The 21,666-nt window shown below is 49.5% G+C and overlaps 1 protein-coding gene across 1 annotated transcript in view; it reads left to right on the forward strand.

Annotated features, from left to right (window-relative positions):
- PREX1 (phosphatidylinositol-3,4,5-trisphosphate dependent Rac exchange factor 1) overlaps positions 1-21,666 on the forward strand; it is a 254,992-nt gene that overhangs the window by 220,700 nt on the left and 12,626 nt on the right. Inside the window, exons 19-32 of the mRNA XM_007938333.2 lie at positions 739-824; positions 3,277-3,413; positions 4,287-4,395; positions 6,431-6,618; positions 7,150-7,311; positions 8,064-8,274; positions 8,979-9,249; positions 11,205-11,411; positions 12,703-12,791; positions 15,268-15,350; positions 15,505-15,595; positions 17,698-17,826; positions 19,291-19,332; positions 20,567-20,787. Of these exons, the coding sequence (XP_007936524.1) occupies positions 739-824; positions 3,277-3,413; positions 4,287-4,395; positions 6,431-6,618; positions 7,150-7,311; positions 8,064-8,274; positions 8,979-9,249; positions 11,205-11,411; positions 12,703-12,791; positions 15,268-15,350; positions 15,505-15,595; positions 17,698-17,826; positions 19,291-19,332; positions 20,567-20,787 (2,026 nt within the window). The remainder of the gene's footprint in view (positions 1-738; positions 825-3,276; positions 3,414-4,286; positions 4,396-6,430; positions 6,619-7,149; positions 7,312-8,063; positions 8,275-8,978; positions 9,250-11,204; positions 11,412-12,702; positions 12,792-15,267; positions 15,351-15,504; positions 15,596-17,697; positions 17,827-19,290; positions 19,333-20,566; positions 20,788-21,666) is intronic.

Below are 21,666 nucleotides of genomic sequence, written 5' to 3' on the forward strand. Positions count from 1 at the left end.
CAGCCACTCCTCGGAAGGAAGGTTGGGCAATCCTACTTCCGTAGTGATACTGCCTCGGAAACCCAAGGAGGGGTCGCTATGAGTCGGGGCCGACACGGCAAGTAACAACAACAACAACAACAACAGAAGTTAGTTGAGAATTTTTGCACCAAATTCATGACAGAGAATGGTCTGTAATTTTCTTTTTTGTGGCATGTTTGCCTGGTTTTGATATCAGGGTGTTGCTGGTGTCATAGAATGAGCTGAAGAGTGTTCTTTCTTTACTGTGTTTTGGAACAGTTTGAGTAGAATTAGTGTTCGCACTTCTCTAAATGTTTGGTAAAATTCTCCAGTAAAGCCATCTGGGCCGGGACTTTTTTTTGTCTGGAGTTTCCATCTGTGATTCTTGAAGAAAATATTGACTGGCTGAGGTGCTGGTCTGGCTGCCAAGAAGCCTTAGAGCAAGAGAGTGATGGAGAAGATGTAGGAGGGTGAGGAGAAAACTATAATGTGTGTGGATGCAGTCACCAAGGGCAGGGCAGTGGTTCCGGTTAATTGAGGGCCCTGGTGGCATGCCTTCTGGTTAATTGCAGTTTTTCCAGATATTTGGAAACTAGAAAGTCTGATGCTGCTACTATTTTGGGTTGGATTTTCCAAAAGTCTCTGAGGCAAGGGACTCCCCATGGTGGTCCCCTGGGGCTGTTGAGAGAGATGCTACTTTTTCTTACGGTTTTTCCCCTGCTGCTTCTGCCTGTGCAGGGTCATCAAAGTACCCGATCAGCCAGAGGCACTGTGCTTCCAGATCCGTGGGGCTGACCCGCCATACATCTACGCTGTGGGCAGAGGTAAGTGGGAAAGAGACAAGGGAGCTTTGGAGGACCCATCTGGCTTCCATCTCCCAGTAGGAGTCCAGAGAACCCAAACCATTACTACCAAGTTTCTGCCCGATAGTGCACCATTAGCACTTTATTTCCTTTGCTTGAAGCCAGGGCTTGCAAGTGCAGTCCTTTAAGCAAAGAAAATAATGGGTAACATGATTTGAATGGAATACAGTAGGGAGTGGGGAGGTCTGTGGTAATGTGAAAAAGCGCATGTTTTCTTTAAAGGATTGGTTGCTCTTTAGCTCAAGCTCATTTGTGCCAGGCAGGAATGTGGGCCCACTCTTCCTAGATTTAATTTTCCAAGAGAAGCCAGAAATGTCCATTTTAGGGTCCCCCAAAAACAACATCTGTGGCCAGATCCAGCACAAGAGCCACCAGTTTGAGACCTCTTATTTTCTGCATTCCCTTTTTCTCACCTGTTGTTTGAAGTGCCAGTCTCTCTCAGAGATGAAACCAAGTAGGTTTGCTACAATGGGCTCCCAGCCCTTTTGCTTCTGAGCGTCCTTTTTAAATTTTAAACATTAATTGTACACTTCTGTGGTCATAGTTTTACTATTAATATCTATTGATTAAGCAAATGTATGTCATGATAAAAAGCTACTGAAAGTTTGGTAACATTTTAAAGTGGGTTTTAATTTGGTTTCTCCTTAAAGCCTTGGTTCTCATCCAGGGGTCATTTTATACCCTTCTACACCCAGAAGCAATATCTGGAGACATGTTTGGCCATCACAGCTAGGGGAGGACTGCTACCAGAGTCTAGCAGGTAGAGGCCAGGGATGTTGTTAAATGTCCTGCACTGCCCAGGACAGTGCTCTTTACAGCAAAGAATCATCTGTCCCAAAATGTCAGTCGTGCCAAGCTGAAAAACCCTGCCTTCATGCATCTATAGACGAGAATAGCTGTCTATAGGAGAACAGGCAAGAAAAATGAAAGAGCTGATGTTTAATGAGCACTTACTAAGTACCAGACATGGTGCTAAATGCTTTACATGTTTTAACTCACCAAATCTCTCAAGAACCCTGCAAGTAGATGTTACTGTTGTTGGTAGGTGCTCTCAGGTCAGTTCTGACTCACAGCGACCTTACACACAACAGAACGAAACACTGTCCAGTCCTGTGCCAGCCTCACAGTCATTGTCACATTTGAGCGCATTGTTGCAGCCACTGTGTCAATGCATCTCATTGAGGATCTTCCTCTTTTTCACGGGTGCTGTACTTTTCTAAGCGTGATGTCTTTCTCCAGGGACTGGTCCCTCCTGATAACATTTTCAAAGTATGTGAGACAAAGGCTTGCCGCCCTCACTCTAAGGAGCATTCTGGCTGTACTTCTTCCAGGACAGATTTGCTTGTTCTTCTGGCAGTCCATGGTATATTCAACATTCTTGGCCAACACCGTCATTCAAAGGCATTAATTCTCCAGTCTTCCTTATTCATCATCCAGCTATCACATGCATATGAAGTGATTGAAAATACCATGGTTTTATTAGTATCCTCATTCCATGGATGAGGAAACTGAAGTGCAGAGAGGTTAAGGAACTTGACACAGGTCACATAGTTGGGTTTGAACCCAAGCCTCTGGGCTCCAGGGTTTGTAACTGTCACCACCACACTACACAGCCTGATGTTCTCTTAATACAGATGAAGGCTGACATTTATTTGCATTTCCAGATCATTGGCATGAGCCACACAAACCCTGGGGTCCAGGGCCCGCGTTGAGTATCGTAGTGCCCCTGAAGAACATGCACTGGACTCTGTATGCTTGGGGTCAGTGTGGGCTTCTCCTGCCACGTGACCTTAGGGGAGTCACTTTGCCTCTTTGATGCTCCATTTCCTTCTCTGTAAAATGGTGCTTATGGATCCTGGTCCCAGCATCTCCGTTGTTGTGGGACTTTTCAGGGGATGAAGGTCTAGAATTAGATGTGTTCTTATTGTTGGATGTTGTTGAGTTAATTCCGACTCACATAGACATCATGTGACAGAGCAGAGCCGAACTGCCCATAGTGTTTCCTTGGTTGTCATCTTTACAGAAGCTAATTGCTCAGTCTGTCTCCTTAGAGCCGTTGGGTAGGTTTCAACTGCCAGCCTTTCAGTTGGTGGCCAAGCACTTAACTGGTGCATCACCAGGTTAGATATCGTAGATATCTGAGTTCAGATCCAGCCTCTTCTGTTTCTTTGGACCAGCTGTTAACTTCTCTGAACCTCAGTTTGTTCTTTGGCAAAATGGGAATGACAATCCCTGATCTGTCTGTTGAGTGGGTTTGTGGGAGGGGTGGGGGTAGTTTTTGAGTGTGTTTATGGAAATAGGACCAGGGGTCTGGTGGGGGGGCCCAGTGTTCATCTTTTTACTACCAGTTCTTGCCTGTTGCTGCCCCAGGTCTTCACCTTGGGCCCAGCTGTAAGCTCTCCCATCTTCTCAGGTTCGGAGGCTGCGGCCACAGGGCTCTGTGCTGGCCAGTGCATCCTGAAGGTTAACGGCAACAGCCTGATGGGCGACGGTGCCTCAGAGGTCCTGGAGCACTTCCAAGCATTCCGGAATCATCGAGAGGAGGCCCTGGTAAGTCGCTCAGCTGCCAAAGGGATCAGAGAAACCCCGCTTGGTGGGGTGAGGGGTCCTGGGCCATTCTCCCTTTCCTGGGAATTAGTCTGAGGGACTGCAGGGTTGTGGATAGGGTGTGGCTGCCTACCTAGCAAGACTGGTCTTGCTGGGTCTGTCCTAGCTCTGCCTCCCTGAGCTGGAGGAGCTGGGCTGTGATACCTTCTGGCCTCAGTTTCCATCCTGTGAATGGGAGTGATAAGACCACTTTTCTTATTACGTAGACCTTTGAGCAAATAGTCATGTTGATGAAAGCGAAAGGACTTGGATGGTGGCAATCAATATTAGCCTTGGCTTTGGGGGACAGGGTTCTGGTGGAAGGTGATACTCATTCATTCCTTAAATGTTTGTTGATCACCTGCTGTGTGCCAGGCATGTTTCTCACCCTGGGGACACAGGAGAGGCAGTTTCTCCTGCCAAGCTGTCTGATCTTATTATCAAAGATTCCCCTGCCCTTGGCTTCTGTGTGGAGCACAGACTCTAGGTGGTGTGAGCAAAGTATAACTTAGGGTCCTTCTGGAAGGTTCTAGAGTAACATCTCAGACCAAAAAAACCAAACTCACTGCCATCAAGTTGGATCTGACTCATAGTGACCCCTCTTTGAGTTTCCAAGGCAGTATCACTACGGAAGTAGATTGCCCACCCTTCCTTCCGAGGAGTGGCTGGTGGGTTTGAACTGCCAGCCTTCTGGTTAGCAGTCAAGTGCCTTAGGCACTACAGAGACAGGCTAAAGCCTGAGCTTTGGAGCCAGAGTACAGTTTGAATCTTGGCTCCCCCACTTCTTGTGGGGCCTGTTGGGTTGTGACCACCCCTCTCACTCATCTCCCCTCCCAGGGCTTGTACCAGTGGATCTACCACACGCATGAGGATGCCCAGGAAGCACGAGCCAGCCAAGAGGACCCCAGTGGTGAGGGGCCCCAGGAGGAAGACCAGCATGACTCAGGTGACAGGACCAGCGGGTGTTTTGGGAGCATGACGAAAGCAGAGAGACCACAAGGGGGTCTGGGTTCCCCTCTGTGTCTCTGTCCCCTTGGTGCCCTCCCTGGTTGTGTCATCTGGTTCCTCTTGTGCCATTAGCTCTGTATCAGCTTCCTGCTGCTGCTGTAACAAACACCACACGTTTAGTGACACAATGCAGCACATGTTTTCTCTCTTACAGAATTCTGAAATGGATCTGAGTGCTCTAAAATCAAGGTGTTGGCAGGGTTGCATTCCTTTCTGGAGGTTGTAGGGGAGAATCTGTTTCCTCAACTGTTTCAGCTTCTAAAAACAAAAAAAAAAATCCACTGCTATCAAGTTGATTCAGTCTCCTAGCAACCCCACAGGACAGAGTAGAAATGCCCCATAGGGTTTTAAAGCTATAAATCATTAAGGAAACAGACTGCCTCATCTTTCTCCTGCAGAGTGGCTAGTGGTTTTGAACCGCCTACTCAGCTGAATGCTCTAACCACTGCACCACCAGAGCTCCCTCAGTTTTTAGAGGCTGCCCTCATTTCTTGGCTGGTGGCCTCTTCCTCCGCCTTCCAAACCAGCCATGTTGGCCTGAGTCCTCACATGGCCCTCTCTCTGACTCTGACTCTTCTTCTTCCATCTTCTCCATCTAAAGACTCTTAAGATTGCAGTAAGTTGGTCCAGGGCCACAGCAGTTAAAGCACTTACCTGTGAAGTGAGAGGTCACTTAGCTTGATGGCAATGTACTTTTTTGTTGTTGTTGTTTTGTATTTTTAATGATTAAGTGAGCCCACCTAATTCTTGATCGTAAGCTCATCTAATTGGCAACTTTAATTCCGTCTGCAGCCTAAATTCTTCCTTGCTATATGATGTAATGAGTTTCAGGGGTTAGGATGTGGGCATCTTGTGGGGACCATTCTATTGCCTCTTACAAGCTCCCACCTGACTTCAGCCTTAAAGTCTGTCCAGTCTGACATCAGTTCCACACTCCTAGTGTTCTCTCAAAACCTCCTTCCCAGTTCCCCAGGCTTCCCAGCTCTGTCCTTCCAGCATCTCAGGCCCCTGCATGGCGGCAAACCCCTAATGTTAATGGAACGCACACCGAGAAGGCCAGCAGCAAATAGGAGCACCTACTAAGTGCCAGGCCCTATTGTAGGAGCTGGGGATCTGTAGGTGAACAGGTGGACATGGCCCCTGTGTTCTTGGAGCTGACTTGAGAACAAGAACAAAAAAATTCATAAGTGGTGACATGGAGGGGTGATGTGGGTGGAGAGTGGCTCTTTGGCACAGGGGTGAAGGAAGGCCCTTCATGCTGATGAAGTGGCTGCTTTATCTCCCATGTATGCCATGACTGGGCTGTGTGGCCTCTGAGAAGTCACTTATCCTCTCTGGGCCCTAACCTGTTAATCAGGACTGAAACTGGGCTGTATGAAAAAGGGAGTTTATTGCTGAGCAAACTAAAAAGTATGAGTGAGGAGTCACGCTTCAGGTCAGGTTTGATCTAGTGCCTTGTACAATATCATGAGGACTCTCTTTCCTTTTCCCCAGTTCTCAGCTCTGGTTTCCCCTTAGGTGGGAGTTTCTCTGTGTGGTGGCTCTGGCAGGGTAGAAGCCATTTAAAGCAGAGAACGTCTCTTTGTCTGTCTAACAAAAGTCCCAGACGTGAGTCTCACTGGCCCAGCTTGGGTCCCATGCTCATTCCTGAACCAGTCACCTTGAATAGGGGGAACAGGATATGCTGATTGGCTAGGCCTGTGTCTCCTGCCCATCTCTGGGAGGTGGAGGTGGGAGTCAACCTCTCTCCTAAACCACATGGACTCAAGGGTTGATTTCTAAAGGATATTTGGGGTGTTGTTATCAGAACAGGAGTGAGCTATCGAGAGCCCGTGAAAATAAACAGAACTGCCTCCCAAGGCTTTGGTCCCCACCCATCACAGGGGAGCTCGCAGTCTGCTGAGGCCCGAGGTCCTGGGCTGATATGGGAGTGATGCAACCACTTCAGTGTCTCCTATCTCTTTGGCTTCTAGATTTCCCTCTGCAGTCCCTGGGTCCCCAGCTGACCCTCCACGAGGACAGCCCCACGGTTAGCGTGACGGTGGACAACGTGCATCTGGAGCACGGCGTGGTCTATGAGTATGTGAGCACAGCAGGCGTCAAGTGCCATGTTCTGGAGAAGATTGTGGAGCCCCGTGGCTGCTTCAGCCTCACTGCCAAGGTCTCCCTGGGTGCTGCCCTGACGTGGGGGCAGGTGTCACACTTTCTCTTATCAGGGGTGGGGAAAGGGGCAGGGTGAGGGCGGCCCAATTCCCTTTGCTCAGCGTTAGCCTAGATCCCTGACTTCTAGTTCCTGCTCCACCACTTGATAGCCATAAGTCTTAGTGAAGTGACTTACTGGTCTTTTAGCCTCAAGTTTACCCATCTGTAAATTGGGCTAGTCTTAGGCCTGACCTCAGAGGAGCATATGGAGGCATAAAGGAGTCACTGCATGTAAACTAGGAGCTCTGATAGCATAGTGCCTAAGACACTTGACTACTACCCAGAAGGCTGGTGGTTTAAACCCACCAGCCACTCCTCAGAAGGAAGGTTGGGCAATCTACTTCCATAGTGATACTGCCTTGGAAACCCAAGGAGGAGTCGCTATGAGTCAAGTCCGACTCAACGGCAAATAACAACCACCACAAGCATGAAAACTGATTAGGGCCCTCCCTCTCTCCTTGGCACTCAGTAGCTGTTGATGTTTCCATAGATCCTCGAGGCCTTTGCTGCTGACGACAGTGTCTTCGTGCAGAACTGTGGGCGGCTCATGGCCCTGAGCAGTGTCATCATGACCATGCCCCACTACGAGTTCCGCAACATCTGTGACACCAAGCTGGAGAGCATCACCCAGAGGATCGCCCACTACCAGGAGGTACCCGCTCCTTCCGGGAGGGAGCTCTACCAGGCACGCTCAGACACAGTGCGTCTCGGCCTGAAGTATGTGGTTGTTAATGTCAAAACCCAACCCAGCTCAGCTTAAGCATACAAGAAGATTTATTGGCTTACATAATGGAAGGTGCAGGGGTGAACTTTAGGCATGGCTGTATCCAGGTACTTAAACAGAAATCACCAGACCTTGGCCTCTCTCCACCTCTTGACTTGGTTTTCTTTTGTTTGGGTTTCACTTTCAGGCAGGCCTCCCTTCCTCATGGTGACATGTCATCACTATGGTGACATCGTGACTCCCAGTAGCCCCAGCCTTAGCAACCCCAGTGTTAAAGCAGAAGTCCCAGGGAGGCTCTGGTAGGCCTGATGTGGGTTACTTGCTGAGCTCTGTACCAATCAGTGTGGCCTGGCCCAGGCCTGAGTCATGTGTCTGCCCCTGGAGTTGGAGACATGGGAGGGACCAGCCTTGCATGGACTTCAGGGTGGGGAGATGTGGTCCCAGGGGCAGCTCAGGTGCAACTGAAAGGGAGAAATGAATGTTAGGTGGTGGTCAGAGGCCTGATTCCTCTGGATCTTCTCTGAAATCTGGATTCACCCAAAGGCAGTGCAGGGGATCCACATTTCCATTTGGAGCCATGAGCAGCCTGTCCGGTTTTGGGGTGTCTGGCCTAGGCCAGGATAGGGTGGTCAGAATTCCCAGAGCGTGACTCATGACCTCATGGCCCCTGTCTTTCTCAGTTTGCAGCCCAGCTGAAGAGCAGGGTCAGCCCGCCCTTCAAACAAGCATCCCTGGAGCCCCACCTACTGTGTGGCCTGGACTTCTGCCCCACTAATTGTCACATCAACCTCATGGAAGTATCCTACCCCAAGACCACTCCCTCGGTTGGCAGGTCCTTCAGCATCCGCTTTGGTCGCAAACCCTCCCTCATTGGCCTTGACCCAGAGCAAGGTATCTGCATGCATTCGTTAGAAACTGTGTTTAGGACTTACGTGACAGATAATTAAGGAGAAAGATGTCTGGAGGTTAGCAGTCCAGGCAGAGCTGGGGCTCTGTAGTCGTCAGGGAGGAGTCCCTGGGGGCTGGCAGATGTTTAAGTGCTTGACTACTAGCCTAAAGGTTGGCAGTTCAAACCCACCCAGAGGTTTAAGTGCTTGATTACTGGGCTAAAGGTTGCCAATTCAAACCCACCCAGGGGTTTCTTGGAAGATGAACCTGGTTATCTGCTTCCCAGAGATCACAGCCCTGAAGACCCGGTGGGACAGTTCTGCTCTAGGGGTCACCAGGAGTCAGAACTGATTTTGATGACAACTAACAACAACAAAGCAGGGATCCAGGCTCTTGTTATCTTCCTGGGCCACCACCATTGCCATGTAGCTTCCATCCTCAGGGATTATTCTTGGTCTCGTGTGACTGCCAGAGTACCAGCCATCATGTCTGCATTCTAGGCAAGAAAAAGATCACAGATGTAAAAAAACATATTAGCACCAAATTGTAACTCTCTCCTTGAAGGACCTCGTAGATTAAAACAATATTAAAAAGGGAGCCATCTTCTCTTTCACTGGGATTCCTAAAAGGGTTTGTGTGTCTTTGTTTAAGGGGCTTGTGGGTGTCCTGGGGCTGTTTTCCGAGTGAGCTCTTCCTACCCCCTGCAGGCCACCTGAACCCCATGTCTTACACCCAGCACTGTATTACCACCATGGCTGCCCCGTCCTGGAAGTGCCTGCCTGCTGTGGATGGGGACTCCCAAGGTCTTAACGATAGCATCTTCGGGCTGGCCAGCAGAGCCCTCGGCCAGGAGGACCGGGGCCTGAGCTTCCTGCTCAAACAGGAAGACCGTGAGATCCAGGACGCCTACTTGCAGCTCTTTACAAAACTGGATGTGGCCCTGAAGGAGATGAAGCAGTACGTCACCCAGATCAACAGGTGAGCCCTGGACCCCAGAGTGTAGAGTGAGATGGACTGGTCTTGTCAGCCGTGGCACACTTGGCATTTTGGGGTGGATCATCCTTTGTGTGGGGGCTGCCCTGTATGTCAAAGAATATTAAGCAGCATCCCTAGCCTCTACTCAGTAGTTGCCATGGTACCACCCCCTGCCCTGTGTGACAACCAAAAATGTCTCCAGACACTGTTCATTGTCCCCTGGGTGGGAGAACTGCCTGGAGTTGAGAAACACTGCTCTAATGAGTGAATGGAGCTAGGCAGTGATATCAATAGAGGGTAAAACTGTGAGGTTAAGGGTTTTGGGAGACCGTGATGATTTGAACATCACAGAAGACAGCCAACCCAACATGCCGCCTGGCATGATGCGCCACCAGGACATGCACAGAGCACCACCTGCGAAGTGTTCTTGCTAACTGAAATTGAGCCATAGTCTTGTCAAGGCTCTAGTTCTCACTACTAGGTCATGGAATCAGGGCCTTGGTAGTGGGAGCACCCTGTGCATTGTAGGGTATTTAGCAGCGTCCTTGGTTCCTACCAGCTGGATGTCAGGAGTCACCCCTTCCCCAGTCATGACAATCAGAACTGTTCCAGACATCACCAAATGTCCCCTGTGGAGGCAAGAAGGAAGTTGTCCCCAGATTAGAGCTATTGGTTAAAAGGAAGTTTTATGTGTTAGAGGTGCATATGGAAGTATTTATAGGAGAAATTATATGATACCTTAGATTTGTTTTAAATACCCCAGAAAAAGAATAAGTGGCAGGAAGGCTGAGGAAACAGGATGGGCCCTGGGTTCTCATTGATGAAGCTCATTGCTGGGTGGCTGGGGCTCATGACACTGTTCTCTCTACTTTTGTGTCTGATGGAAGTTGTCCATGATAAAGAAGAAAAGAATGTAGGCTCTGGAGCCAGGAGGCCTGGGTTTGAATCCCGGCCCTGCCATTTACTGGTTATGTGACCTTAGACAAATCACATCACCTCTCTGAGCCTCGGTTTCCCCATCTGTACAGTGGGGCTAACTCTAATACTGGCCTCACTGAGATGTCGTGGGATTTTGTCTAGCTGGGGTTTATCAATTGCTTACAAGGCTTCTGACACTGTTCTAAGCACTTTACATATTTCAACTCCCTGAATCTTAACAGCAGCCTCCAAGATGGATACTGTCATCACCCCATTTTACAGATGAGGAAACCGCAAGACAAGTTGCAGAGAGGTTAAGTCATTCTGAGGCAGGAAGTAGCAGGATCAGGATTTGAACCTGGCTCTGTCTGGCTTCAAAACGTGTGATCTTAACCATCACACTCTATACAGATGCAGGAGTTGACAAATCTGGCCCCCCAGACAAATCTGGCCCACTGCATTGTATTTTAGATAAAGTTTTATTGGAACACAGTCATGCACATTCAGTACATGTTGCCTGTGGCTGCTTTGTGCTAAAAGGTAAAGTTGTATAGTTGCCGCAGAAACTTAGTGGCCTGCAAAGCCAAAACTAACTGCTGTGTGGTCCTTTATGGAAAGAGTTTGCCAAGCTCTGCTGTATGCTGTAGACAGAGCCTTCTGCAGATTGGCCGTGGAATAGAGAACCTCCACATCTCTCTTCGCGCACACACATGCACACACCCACGCCTGCCCTCAACAGGAGGGAAAATGTGATGCATTTGCAAAGGAGTTGCCAGGATTGTCAAGGAAAGGACCACACCTTTCCTACACCAGTGTGAGAAGTAACAGCTCCTACTTGGGCAGCGACGAGATGGGTCTGGTGAGTCCAGTGGCACGGGCCACCCTCGAGAGGTTTAGTTTTGTTTCCATCTTCCAGCATTTGCTGGCTCCCCTCTGCTTAGGGTGCAAGGTGAAGCCCAAAGCAAGCGCTTTGCCTGGGGCCTCCAGGAGGCCAGTAAAGCACGGGTCAGACTTTAACTCTGAATCTCTGCTCCCCACAGGCTGCTGTCCACCATCACGGAGCCCACCTCGGGCGGGTCCTGCCATCCACCCTCGTCTGAGGAGCCCTCATCCTCCCCACTGGTCAGTGAAGAGAGCGAGATGGACAGGGCGGACCATGGCGGCATCAAGAAAGTGTGCTTCAAGGTGTCTGAGGAAGATCAGGAGGACTCAGGCCATGACACCATGAGCTACCGTGACTCCTACAGGTGGGCGGCGTGGCATTGGGTGCACATGGCCAGCTGGACAGTTAAAGTCACTGACGCCTGGCAAAAGTCAGCATCAGTGTACTTAACGGGGAGCAGAGGGTTCAGGGCGCTGTTGCTCAGCACTGTGGTCTTAGGGGTTAGCTGAACCCCCAGAGCGTACCCCAGAATACTCAACTCCACTCCCCTGCCCCAAGGCTAATGTTTCAGGACCTGTGCCCTGGTGGATACCGTCCATTTTGTTCTGGTTTCACTCCATACCGTCAACGGAATGTTGTCTGTCAAGACTCCATTATTTGTGTTGAAACTCAGTTTAAGACAGATGGCTTCAGGGCCGAGGGGGTAGGCAGGATCACCATTTATTTTTACTTGATCCAAGAAGGAAAACAGTATTTTTTCCTTCCTTCTCCTAATTGAATTGTTTTTGAACTGGTTAAGTTAATTATAAAAAGGTCAGTAGATTAAGTAGACCCAATTTCCCATAATAAACAATGTCTGTCAGTATAATTTCCTATCACAGAGGTCATATGACATTTGACCGTGGTAGGTAAGTGAACTGTTGAGGGGAGCTTCAACTTTATGGGTGCAAAATACAGAAATGATGTGAATTCGGTGAGAAGACCTTCACCCCGGTCTTCAAGGGAGCTGACTGGCTGGCATTTTCCAGCCTTTGGGGCATGTGTGTTACACAGTGTCCTGGTAACTCATCACTCTGTGTTCTCAGGGCCTCGAGTCAGTAGGCCAAAGTTTTTGCATCTCTCCAGGTTTCCATTCTGACATTTTAGGGTCTTCCAGTATTCACTTTCATTGTCAAGAAGGCCAAATGAAAAAAATGTCGGGACTGTGGCTTTTAACTCCCCACTACCGTCCGAGTTCCTGGGACATAAGCTAATAAGATATGCTCCCTGTCCTTGTGAAGTGAGTGTCCAGCAAGCTGGGGAGACAGGTGGTATGTGGAAGATGGTATGTGCAGGTGTGTCCAGGGACCAGGCTGTCCCATGAGAGGAACGACGTCCTTGAGAGAGCTAGGGGACATCTGCACAAGTCACGCCAGAACGGAAGTGACTCACGGTCCTCCCATGCTTCCTGGGTCTCTCACCGTCGAACATGGAAGAACGACTTGCCCTATCTTCCCCGTCTCGGGGCTGTTGGTCAGCATGTGCCACCCTCTCTGGGCCAGTTGTCCACACAAGGGGCCAAAGTTTTGTCTGGGCTCCAGAACGTGGGTTCCAGTCCCTGGGACCAGGGGCTGTGAGCCAGAGGGTGACTGCCCCCTTCTCTTGGCCCCTTGCAGTGAATGTAACAGTAACCGGGACTCCGTCCTTTCCTACACCAGTGTGAGAAGTAACAGCTCCTACTTGGGCAGCGACGAGATGGGGTCTGGTGAGTCCAGTGGCACGGGCCACCCTCGAGAAGTTTAGTTTTGTTTCCATCTTCCAGTATTTTAGTCTAGTTTATTTTGTTTGGTTCTACATCTCCTTTCATTCACTGAAATGAATGAATCTCTTAAGGATTAGTGAGTCCTCTCATTCATGAAAACTCGGACATTTATTGAGCATCTACTATGGGCCAGGCCCTGTGCTGGGCGCTGGTAGCACAGCTGTGGCTGAAACTGACGAAGCTCCCACCCTCATGGGGCTGACGTTCTCCAAGCATGTTGTGGGCTGCCATTTTATGGAAGCACACTGTCACACCTTTCTCCCATGGAGTGGCTGGTGGGTTTGAACCACCAACCTTGGTTAGCAGCCAAGTGCTTTACCACTGCACTCCCAAAACCCAAATCCGTTGCTGTTGAGTCTGTTCTGATCATAGTGACCCTGTAAGATAGAGGAGAACTGCTCCATAGGGTTTCCGAGGCTTTTTCTTTTCTTTTAATTTTTATTGTGATTTGGGTGAAAGTTTACAGAGCAAATTCACTTTCCATACAGCAGTTCATGTACACTTTGTCTCATGACATTGACTGCAATTTCCCACAATGTAACAGCTCCCCTCCCACTTCCTCCCCATAGTTACCTCTTTCCTGTGTCCTTCTCTCCCATGCACTCCCACCCCCCTGAGCTGTCTCCCTGCATACACACAGCCCTTCTATTCTCCCATGATTGATCTCTCCAAGGAGTATATTTATCTAATGTAAATGTTCAGCTCATATGCCTATCTTTTGTTTGGCTGGAAGCCACAGAAGTGGGTTCAATTCCAGACTTGAAGGGCAGCTGGGGCCTTAGTCTCAGGGGTTCCACCAGGCTCTATCAGACCAGCAAACCTGTTTTTTTTTTTTTTTTTTTTAATGATTTTGAGTTTTGTTCCACATTGTTCTCCGACTCTATCCAGGATCTCCCACATAGATCCACCTCCGAGTGGTTGACAGTGTAGCCGGGCACCATCTAGTTCTTCTGGTCTCATGGTCCTGTAGATTCTTCTGGTCATATTGTTACTGGAATAATTGTTTCCATGGATCTTTGTCTTTTTTCTCTTTTGCTGTGGATGAGGGGAAGACCCATCATTGCATCTATATGGCTGCTTGCAAGCTTTTAAGATCCCAGTCACTACTCACCAAAGTAGGATGTGGACAATGTTTTTGTGTAATGTGTTATGCCAGTTGAGCATGGTCCCAAGCCCACAGGTCCATCTACTTGCTCCCTCCGGGTAGCTGGCTGTGGCCAAGAAGTGACTACAACCTTGTCCCTTGTCTGCTCTACGAAATGCCTGGGAATTCTTACAGAACATACAAATACACTTGTAGAAACATTGTCTGCCAACCCTATACATGGTCATGGGCACACTCCCCGCTGCATAGACATACATACCTGATCATTCAGCCTGTCCAGCCATCTGTCCACCCATAGATCAGTGTTTGCCAAGGCTGTAAATCCATATATAGAAGCAGACTGCCACATCTTTCTCCCACGGAGTGGCTAGCGGGTTCCAACCACCTACCCTTTGGTTAGCAGCAAAGCACATAACCACTGTGGCACCAGGGCTCCTCCTGTAAAGAGTTACAGCCTTGGAAACCCTATGTGGCAATTCTGCTCTGTCCTATAGGGTCTCTGTGAGTTGGAATTGACTCAATGACAACAACTAGCTTTTTTTTTTTTTTCTGGCAATCTGTAATGGAAGCCTGAAATTTGTTTGGATTTGCTTTGTTCTTTGTTGTTGTTTTCTTTTAGTGTTTTGTTTGTTTCAGCCTGTAAAAAGTTTTAATTTATTTAAACTTACTGCTTCTGTGACTGGGCCACACATGCACATGGTTCATGGTTCACAAGGCTCGAAAGGGTGGACAAGGACAGGTCCTCCTCCCCTCTTTGTCCCTCAGCCTCCCGGTTCCCCCACTGCCACTGTTCCTGTCGTGTGTACCCTTCCAGAAGTGGTCTGTGCATGAACGTTTCCTTTTAATTAAACTTCAATTTAACAGAAGTGAAAGAAGCTGAAGCTAAATTGAAGATATCGTGGAACATTAGATAAACTTCACATCACATAAGACATTCACCTGCCAAACACTGTCCCTGGGAGGTTTCAGGAAGGAACTTATGTGAAGCAGCTGACTACACTGAAAAGGCTGGGGGTGAATTGGGCACTTGAGATCCTTCTCTCTCTCCTCATTTGCAGAATGGAAGTAATAACAATATCTTACAATTGTGTAATGATTTAGAGCCTGTTGCCCATTTTGCAGCTGAAGAAACTGAAGCTCAGAGAGGTTAAGTGGTTTGTTCATTGACACACAGCCAGGACTCGGATCCGTTGGACTTAGAATCTCACCTGAGTTTTAGAATTCTCTGGCCACTTTGTCTGTCTGGGAAAAAGACTGGTAAGGTGTAAGGTGGGGCAGCAATGACTTATGGCTGGGGCATTTTCCTTTGGCCAGGGGACGAGCTGCCCTGTGACATGCGGATCCCGTCAGACAAGCAGGACAAGCTTCATGGTTGCCTGGAACATCTCTTTAACCAGGTAAGACCTTGGCCCTACCCCTCGCATGGCCTGCGGTGAGAACCCAGGGACCAGGACACGGTCTGTCTTTGTCAAGAAGGCAGGAAAGGGGCTGTAGGTCCCTGACTTTGGAGGGCCACCAGGGCCGGACTCACCAGAGCTCCTTGCCACCCAGGTGGACTCCATCAACGCACTCCTCAAGGGGCCAGTCATGAGCAAGGCTTTTGAAGAGACCAAGCATTTCCCCATGGACCACAGCTTGCAAGGTGAGCAGACAAGAGTTCCCAGGCAGGGCCAGGAGAAGTTCTAGCATCCAGCAAGGAGACACCCACAACTGGGAAGAGGATGCCAGACCCAGGCAGGACACCTGGCCGCAACCTTAGCTGGGTCCCATCCTGCTGTGCGGCTGTAGGTTACTCCAGGTGTCAGCAAACTTTGGCCTGGGGGCCGTGTCTGGCTCCATGGCCAGTGTTTATATGACCTGCGAGCTAAGAATGCATTTTAAAAATTTTAAAGGGTTGTAAAAAAACCTCACAAAAATGAAGACTAATGTGTAGCAGAAACCACATGCCCTGCTAAGTCTGAAATATTTACCCTCTGGCTTTCTACAAAACGTGTTTGCCAGGTCCTAGGCTGGTCCCTGAGCCCTCCTGGGCCTTGGTCATCCCGTCTATAACTTGAGAGGAGGAGCAGGAGCAGAGTTTGCCAAGGTTCACTCGTTCACATGTCCCCCTTTGGGAGTTCAGCATATTCATGGGCTCTGTTAACATCCTCACATTTTTAAAAAAGCACTTTCACTGGCCACTTATATCATTTGCGACATGACATTTTCTAAAGAAAGAAATTCCCTTTAGAAAAATTAATTTAAAAGAAACTTAGAAAGCTTCCTATGTATGGAAACCAGGAGCTCTGGTAGCGTAGTGCCTAAGGCACTTGACTGCTAATGAGAAGGTTGGCAGTTCAAACCCACCAGACGTTCCTCGGAAGGAAGATTGGGCAATCTACTTTTGTAGTGATACTGCCTTGGCAACCCAAGGAGGGGTCACTATGAGTCTGGTCTGACTCAACGGCACATAACAACAACAACATATACGGAAACCAGTATAATGTGCCACAAATTGATGATCACAGTAAGTCCATGGAAATAAGGGAATGTTGTTGCACTCTTGTTAAACACTGCTCCCTACCCAGGGCTTCTTTGCTTGAGGGATGAGTTACAAAGTGTTAACTGACCTGCCAGCACCACATTGAGACTTTCCTTCTTGAAATGTTTAGGAGAAAAAAATTGAATTTTCTTGTGTCCTCCCTCCCACCTGTCTTTCTTCCCATTTACCTGTCTACTCACCTTCCTGCTCATCCATCCATCCACGTACTCCTCACTTACTCATTCATCAATTCACCTGCCAATGATCATTTCTTCATCTATTCCTTCTACCTACCCACCCATCCACCTGCTCATTGATCCATCCATATGTACATCCAGTAAAAAATTCCCAAGAACCAGTTGTGCCAGTCCTGGTACTGGGTACTGGAGGCTCTAAAATGAACTTGACATTGCCTCTGATCTCAGGGGGTGCCCAGTGGGTGCAGGAGCAAAGAAGTCAGGCAGGCAGTTAGCCTTCAGTGAGGATAGGAAGAGGGGGTGAGGAGTTGGGGTGCTCTACTTCAAGTGTCCCCTGCTGTCTCAGCAGCATCTCTTTCCAAGGAGTGGACCTCAGAGGGCCCATCACTTGTTAACATCATAACATTAAACTCTGAGGAGCCAAACCCACAAATACCTCAGAAACCAGGGGCCTGTAGTGGGGCAGAGGCCAAAGGCACAGGGCTCTGCATCTGTGTGGCTTTGAATGATCCTGCTGGGGCCAGATTCAGGCCCCAGCTTTGTCACTAGCCAGCTGAGTGACTTTAGGCAAGTCACTTTCCCTCTCTGTGCCTTGACTTCCTCCTCTGTAATGAGAAGGTTAGACTAGAATACAACTTATGTTCCTACTCTATTGGTAGTGGCTAAAAGGGGGTAATACCCTAGAAACCTATGGGTACATTCAGACTTAAGAGAAAACAATGCTGTGACTGATTAATAATGCCTGCAGATTGGTTGAAGATGTGGAGAGTCATGGTCTCACTAGCCAGAAGGAGTGCTGAGATTGATTAGTGATGTCTGCCATGGGTGTGGAACTAGGAATCAGAAGCATGCTTACCATACTTTTGCCCTCCATGGACCAGATAATACTCAAGAGTCCTGCCAGCGCCCTTGATCTTGGAGTCTGAGCTTTGGGGTTTGGTGATGGGACATACAGACCTTTGTGCCATCCTTCCCCAAAGCTACCTCCGTCCCTTCCCTGGCCCTCATGCCACTTTCCTACCCCAGAGTTCAAACAGAAAGAAGAGTGTACAATTCGTGGCCGGAGCTTAATCCAGATCAGCATCCAGGAAGACCCCTGGAACCTCCCCAACTCCATCAAGACCCTAGTGGACAACATTCAACGATACGTGGAAGGTCAGTGTGGCTGGAAAGGATGTAGCATGTGGGATTTTTGTAGCTTTTGGCTCTTACTGTGGAGGAAAAAGGAACGATTCCATCTTCACGCTCTTTTCACTCCAGTCCCCACCACTCCCCACAGCCTGGTGTCTGCTTCATGCATGTTATATTATCTGCCTGCCCTCGTCAGCCTTTGAGTTCTGGGCTCTTCGTTTGATTAGGACACCTGAGTTAGAAGGACCCCAGGCCAGGAGACATTCAGCTAGGATAGCAGGAAGTACAAGTTCTCTGAGCCATTCTCCCAGGGAACAGCAGCTTCTGAGCTGGAAGTCAGTGTAGACTTGGAACTATCCTGTTTTCTGAACCGGAACTCTGGTGGTGCAGTGGTTAAAGCATTCAGCTGCTAAGCAAAAGGTCAGCAGTTCAAACCCACTAGGCACTATGCGGGAGAAGGGTGAGGCAGTGTGCTTCTATAAACCCTATGGGGCAGTTCTCCTCTGTCCTATAAGGTTGCTATGGGTCAGAATTGACTCAATGGCAGTGGGTTGTTTTGGTTTTGTTTTCTAAGAGTTTGGTTGGTCAAGAGGATGGACTTTGGAGGCAGAATGCCAGGTTTTGAATCCCAGCTCTGCCGCTTGTTGGCTGTGTGAGCTTGTCAAGTTCCTCTGTGCCTTGGTTTCTTCATCTGTAAAATGGGCTGGTGGTGCTACCTCACTCACAGGTATTAGGAGGATTAAATGAATTGATACAAATAAAGCTCTCAGGAGGCCCATAGTCCACCCTCAGGAAGTATATGCTGCTGCTGCTGCTGCTGGTCCCACCACTGCCCAGCCCTCAGTTCTCTGTGTCTCTCCAGGACATCCAAGGGGCTAAAGAGGCCAAATCCAAAGGACCTTTCACATTTTTCTTTTAAACCCCTAGTGGGTCCAGAGCATCTTTCCGAAGGAAAGAGGTCAGGATGTTTGGCTTCTACCTGGAAGAAATGGGAGTTTTTCTACATAATGGCTATGTAGGATTTGTGTACATACATGAGTGTGCGTATGAGTATGTGTGTCTGAGTATATGTGTATATGAGTGTGTATGCGTGTGGGTGTCCAGCGCTGGGTGGGTGTACCTGTCTGTGTCTGTAAACGTGTATGTAGCTGTGTGTGTTTATACCTGTGTATGTGTGTGCCCACACGTGTGTGCACAAGGCGCAGGGCAGGAGGCCTTGGCCCAGGAGTTGAAGGTACTTGTCTTAGCTGCTGTTTGACTTGTGCATGTAGATAGATATGGCTAACAGTTGGGGCTCTGTTCCCTGGATGTCCAGAGGGTTCTGGAATTCACTCAACGTTCAACAGAAGCTTCTAGAGCACAGCTGTACAGTCTGGGGCTTCCCTGCAAAGGGATCAGAACACATGGGCTTTGTGGGCCCTGGCTTGGCTCTCACCCCTCTGGTTGCCCTCTCAGCCCATCTCTGTTCTCTGTCTCTTCTCCTTCCAGATGGGAAGAACCAGCTACTCCTGGCCTTGTTGAAGTGCACAGGTGAGGCTTTGCAGGGACGACTGTCTGAGTGAGTCACACCTGCCCCAGGTGTCCAGGAAGCCATCCTGGCAGTGGATCCTCATAACCATTAGCCCCAGGAAGCCCTCTTTGCTGGCCACATGGCCTAGAGGTTGACTTCTCCATGGTCCATCAGGGCCTGCTCTTGAGGGAACCAACGTTTTGGCCTCTAGACCCTCCAAGAATGACTCGAACCTCCCTTCCTCCTTTTGAGTCCAGAGGACAGGTTCCAGGCCCCTAGAGCCATAAGTCTTGTCTCTGCCACCTCCTAGGCCTGGGCAGATCTTGCCAAGGGCCAGGGGTAGAGGACTGATGACTCAGAAGACTTGTTGCTGTAGGAAGGTGGTGTGGTCAAGCACTCAGATATAACCAGAAGGAGGGAAGACTTGGTGACCTGCTCCTGTGAAGATCACAGCCTAGGAAACCCTGTGGGGCAGTTCTGCTCTGTCCCGTGGGGTCTCTCTGAGTCTCAATTGGCTCAATGGCAAACAACGGCAATAACAACAACACTGTCAGCAGAGCCCTGGCCTGGGGACTGTCAAGTCACCAGATCATGGGAAATAGAAGAGGACTGACGTGGGGCTGGGGACGTCTTGGAGACATGTCTGGTCCTTCCCTTCCCAGTCTGGGGATGCCAAAAGGGGCTCTAGGTCAGAATTCGTCACTGAAAACCTGTTTGCCAGAGCCAGTCATAATTATTTCTAGAAATTGGCACCCTGAATGACCGACCACACCAGCCAGTTCTATACCCAGGGTCAAGAGCAGAGGAAAGAAGAGAGCATGTGTTCTCACAAACAGAGGAAACAGTGAGCGGCAGTTCTTAAAATGCCTCCTCATCCATGTCTGGGCTTGGCATCCAGCCAGCAAAGGCCAGGACACCCTTAACAAACAGGACCACTGAGGGCAGAGGGTTTGGGGAAAGCCTTCAGAGAGCAACCACAAGCTGTTTTGTCTTTTTTTTTCCCCCATGATAGGAGAATGGGTCATTGAGAGAATTGTGCTTTTAGGCATGTTAGCTTTTGGAGAATTACATTTTATGGGATTGGCTTTTGGTGCTTGAGATGTCCAGGGAATTACCTTTTGGCAAAAGTGGTGCTTGATGGGTGGTCCATGGGAGGTGGGCTCTGGCCCAGGCTCTGAGGCCTTTGGGGGCGGGCCTGCTCCATGGCTCCACTGAGCGCACAGCCAGCGAGGCCCCTGCCCACTCTGCTTCCAGACACAGAGCTGCAGCTGCGGAGGGATGCCATCTTCTGCCAGGCCCTGGTGGCGGCCCTGTGTACCTTCTCTGAGCAGCTCCTGGCAGCCCTGAGCTACCGCTACAACAACAACGGCGAGTACGAGGAGAGCAGCCGTGATGCCAGCCGCAAGTGGCTGGAGCAGGTGGCGGCCACGGGTGTCCTGCTGCACTGCCAGTCCCTGCTTTCCCCGGCCACAGAGGTGAGTGAGGACGGGGGAAGGGAGAGAGGAGTGGGGGTCCTCGCTGGCCCAGCTGCTGTGCCTGCCGCAGGCAAGGCACACACAGGAGGCTCTCCTCCTCACTCGGGCAGTCACTCACTCCAGCAGTCATTCACTCATTCATTCATTCAGCTGCTATTTATTCAGCACCTACTGTGTGCCTCTGTGCTAGGCACTGGGATCCACAGTGAACAAAACAGAGGCCCTGTGCCCAGGAGTCTGTATCCTAGTCGGGGGAGACAAACATAAACATAACAACATAAACAAACAGAACAACATAAGACAAACAACCAAATAACTGAAACGTAGCATATTAACCAAGGAGCCCTGGTGGTGCGGAGGTTAAAGCACTCAGCTGAGAAAGAAAAGGTTGATGGTTCAAACCCACCAGCCACTCTGTGGAATAAAGAAGTGGCAGTCTGCTTTCGTAACAATTTACAGCCTTGGAATCCCTATGGACAGTTTTACTGTCTCCTGTGTAGTTGCTATGAGTCGGAATTGACTCGGTGGCACTGGGGTCCTTTGGTTTTAGTTTATGGTATTAACCAGTGGTTCTCAACCAGGGGCACTTTGCCCCCAGGGGACACCTGGCAGTGTCTGAGGATAGTTTTGATAGTGGGTAGAGGCCAGGGGTGCTGCTTGCAGTGCACACACAGGATGGCCCCACGGTAAAGAAAGACAGCTCCAAATACCAGCAGTGCCATGGCCGAGAAACGGTGGTGTGTAGTGACCAGAGGTGAGGGGAAGAATAAAGCAGGGCAGAACCAGGAAGTTCTGGGGTGGGGTGGGGTTGGATAATGAAGGCCTCACTGAGAAGATGACCTGAGGCTTGAAAGGAGAGAGAGAGTGAACCATGAGGGT

This window comes from Orycteropus afer, unplaced genomic scaffold (assembly GCF_000298275.1).
Source record: "Orycteropus afer afer isolate SDZICR_OR568_19922 unplaced genomic scaffold, OryAfe1.0 scaffold00049, whole genome shotgun sequence".
In the NCBI taxonomy this organism is placed as follows: Eukaryota; Metazoa; Chordata; class Mammalia; order Tubulidentata; family Orycteropodidae; genus Orycteropus; species Orycteropus afer.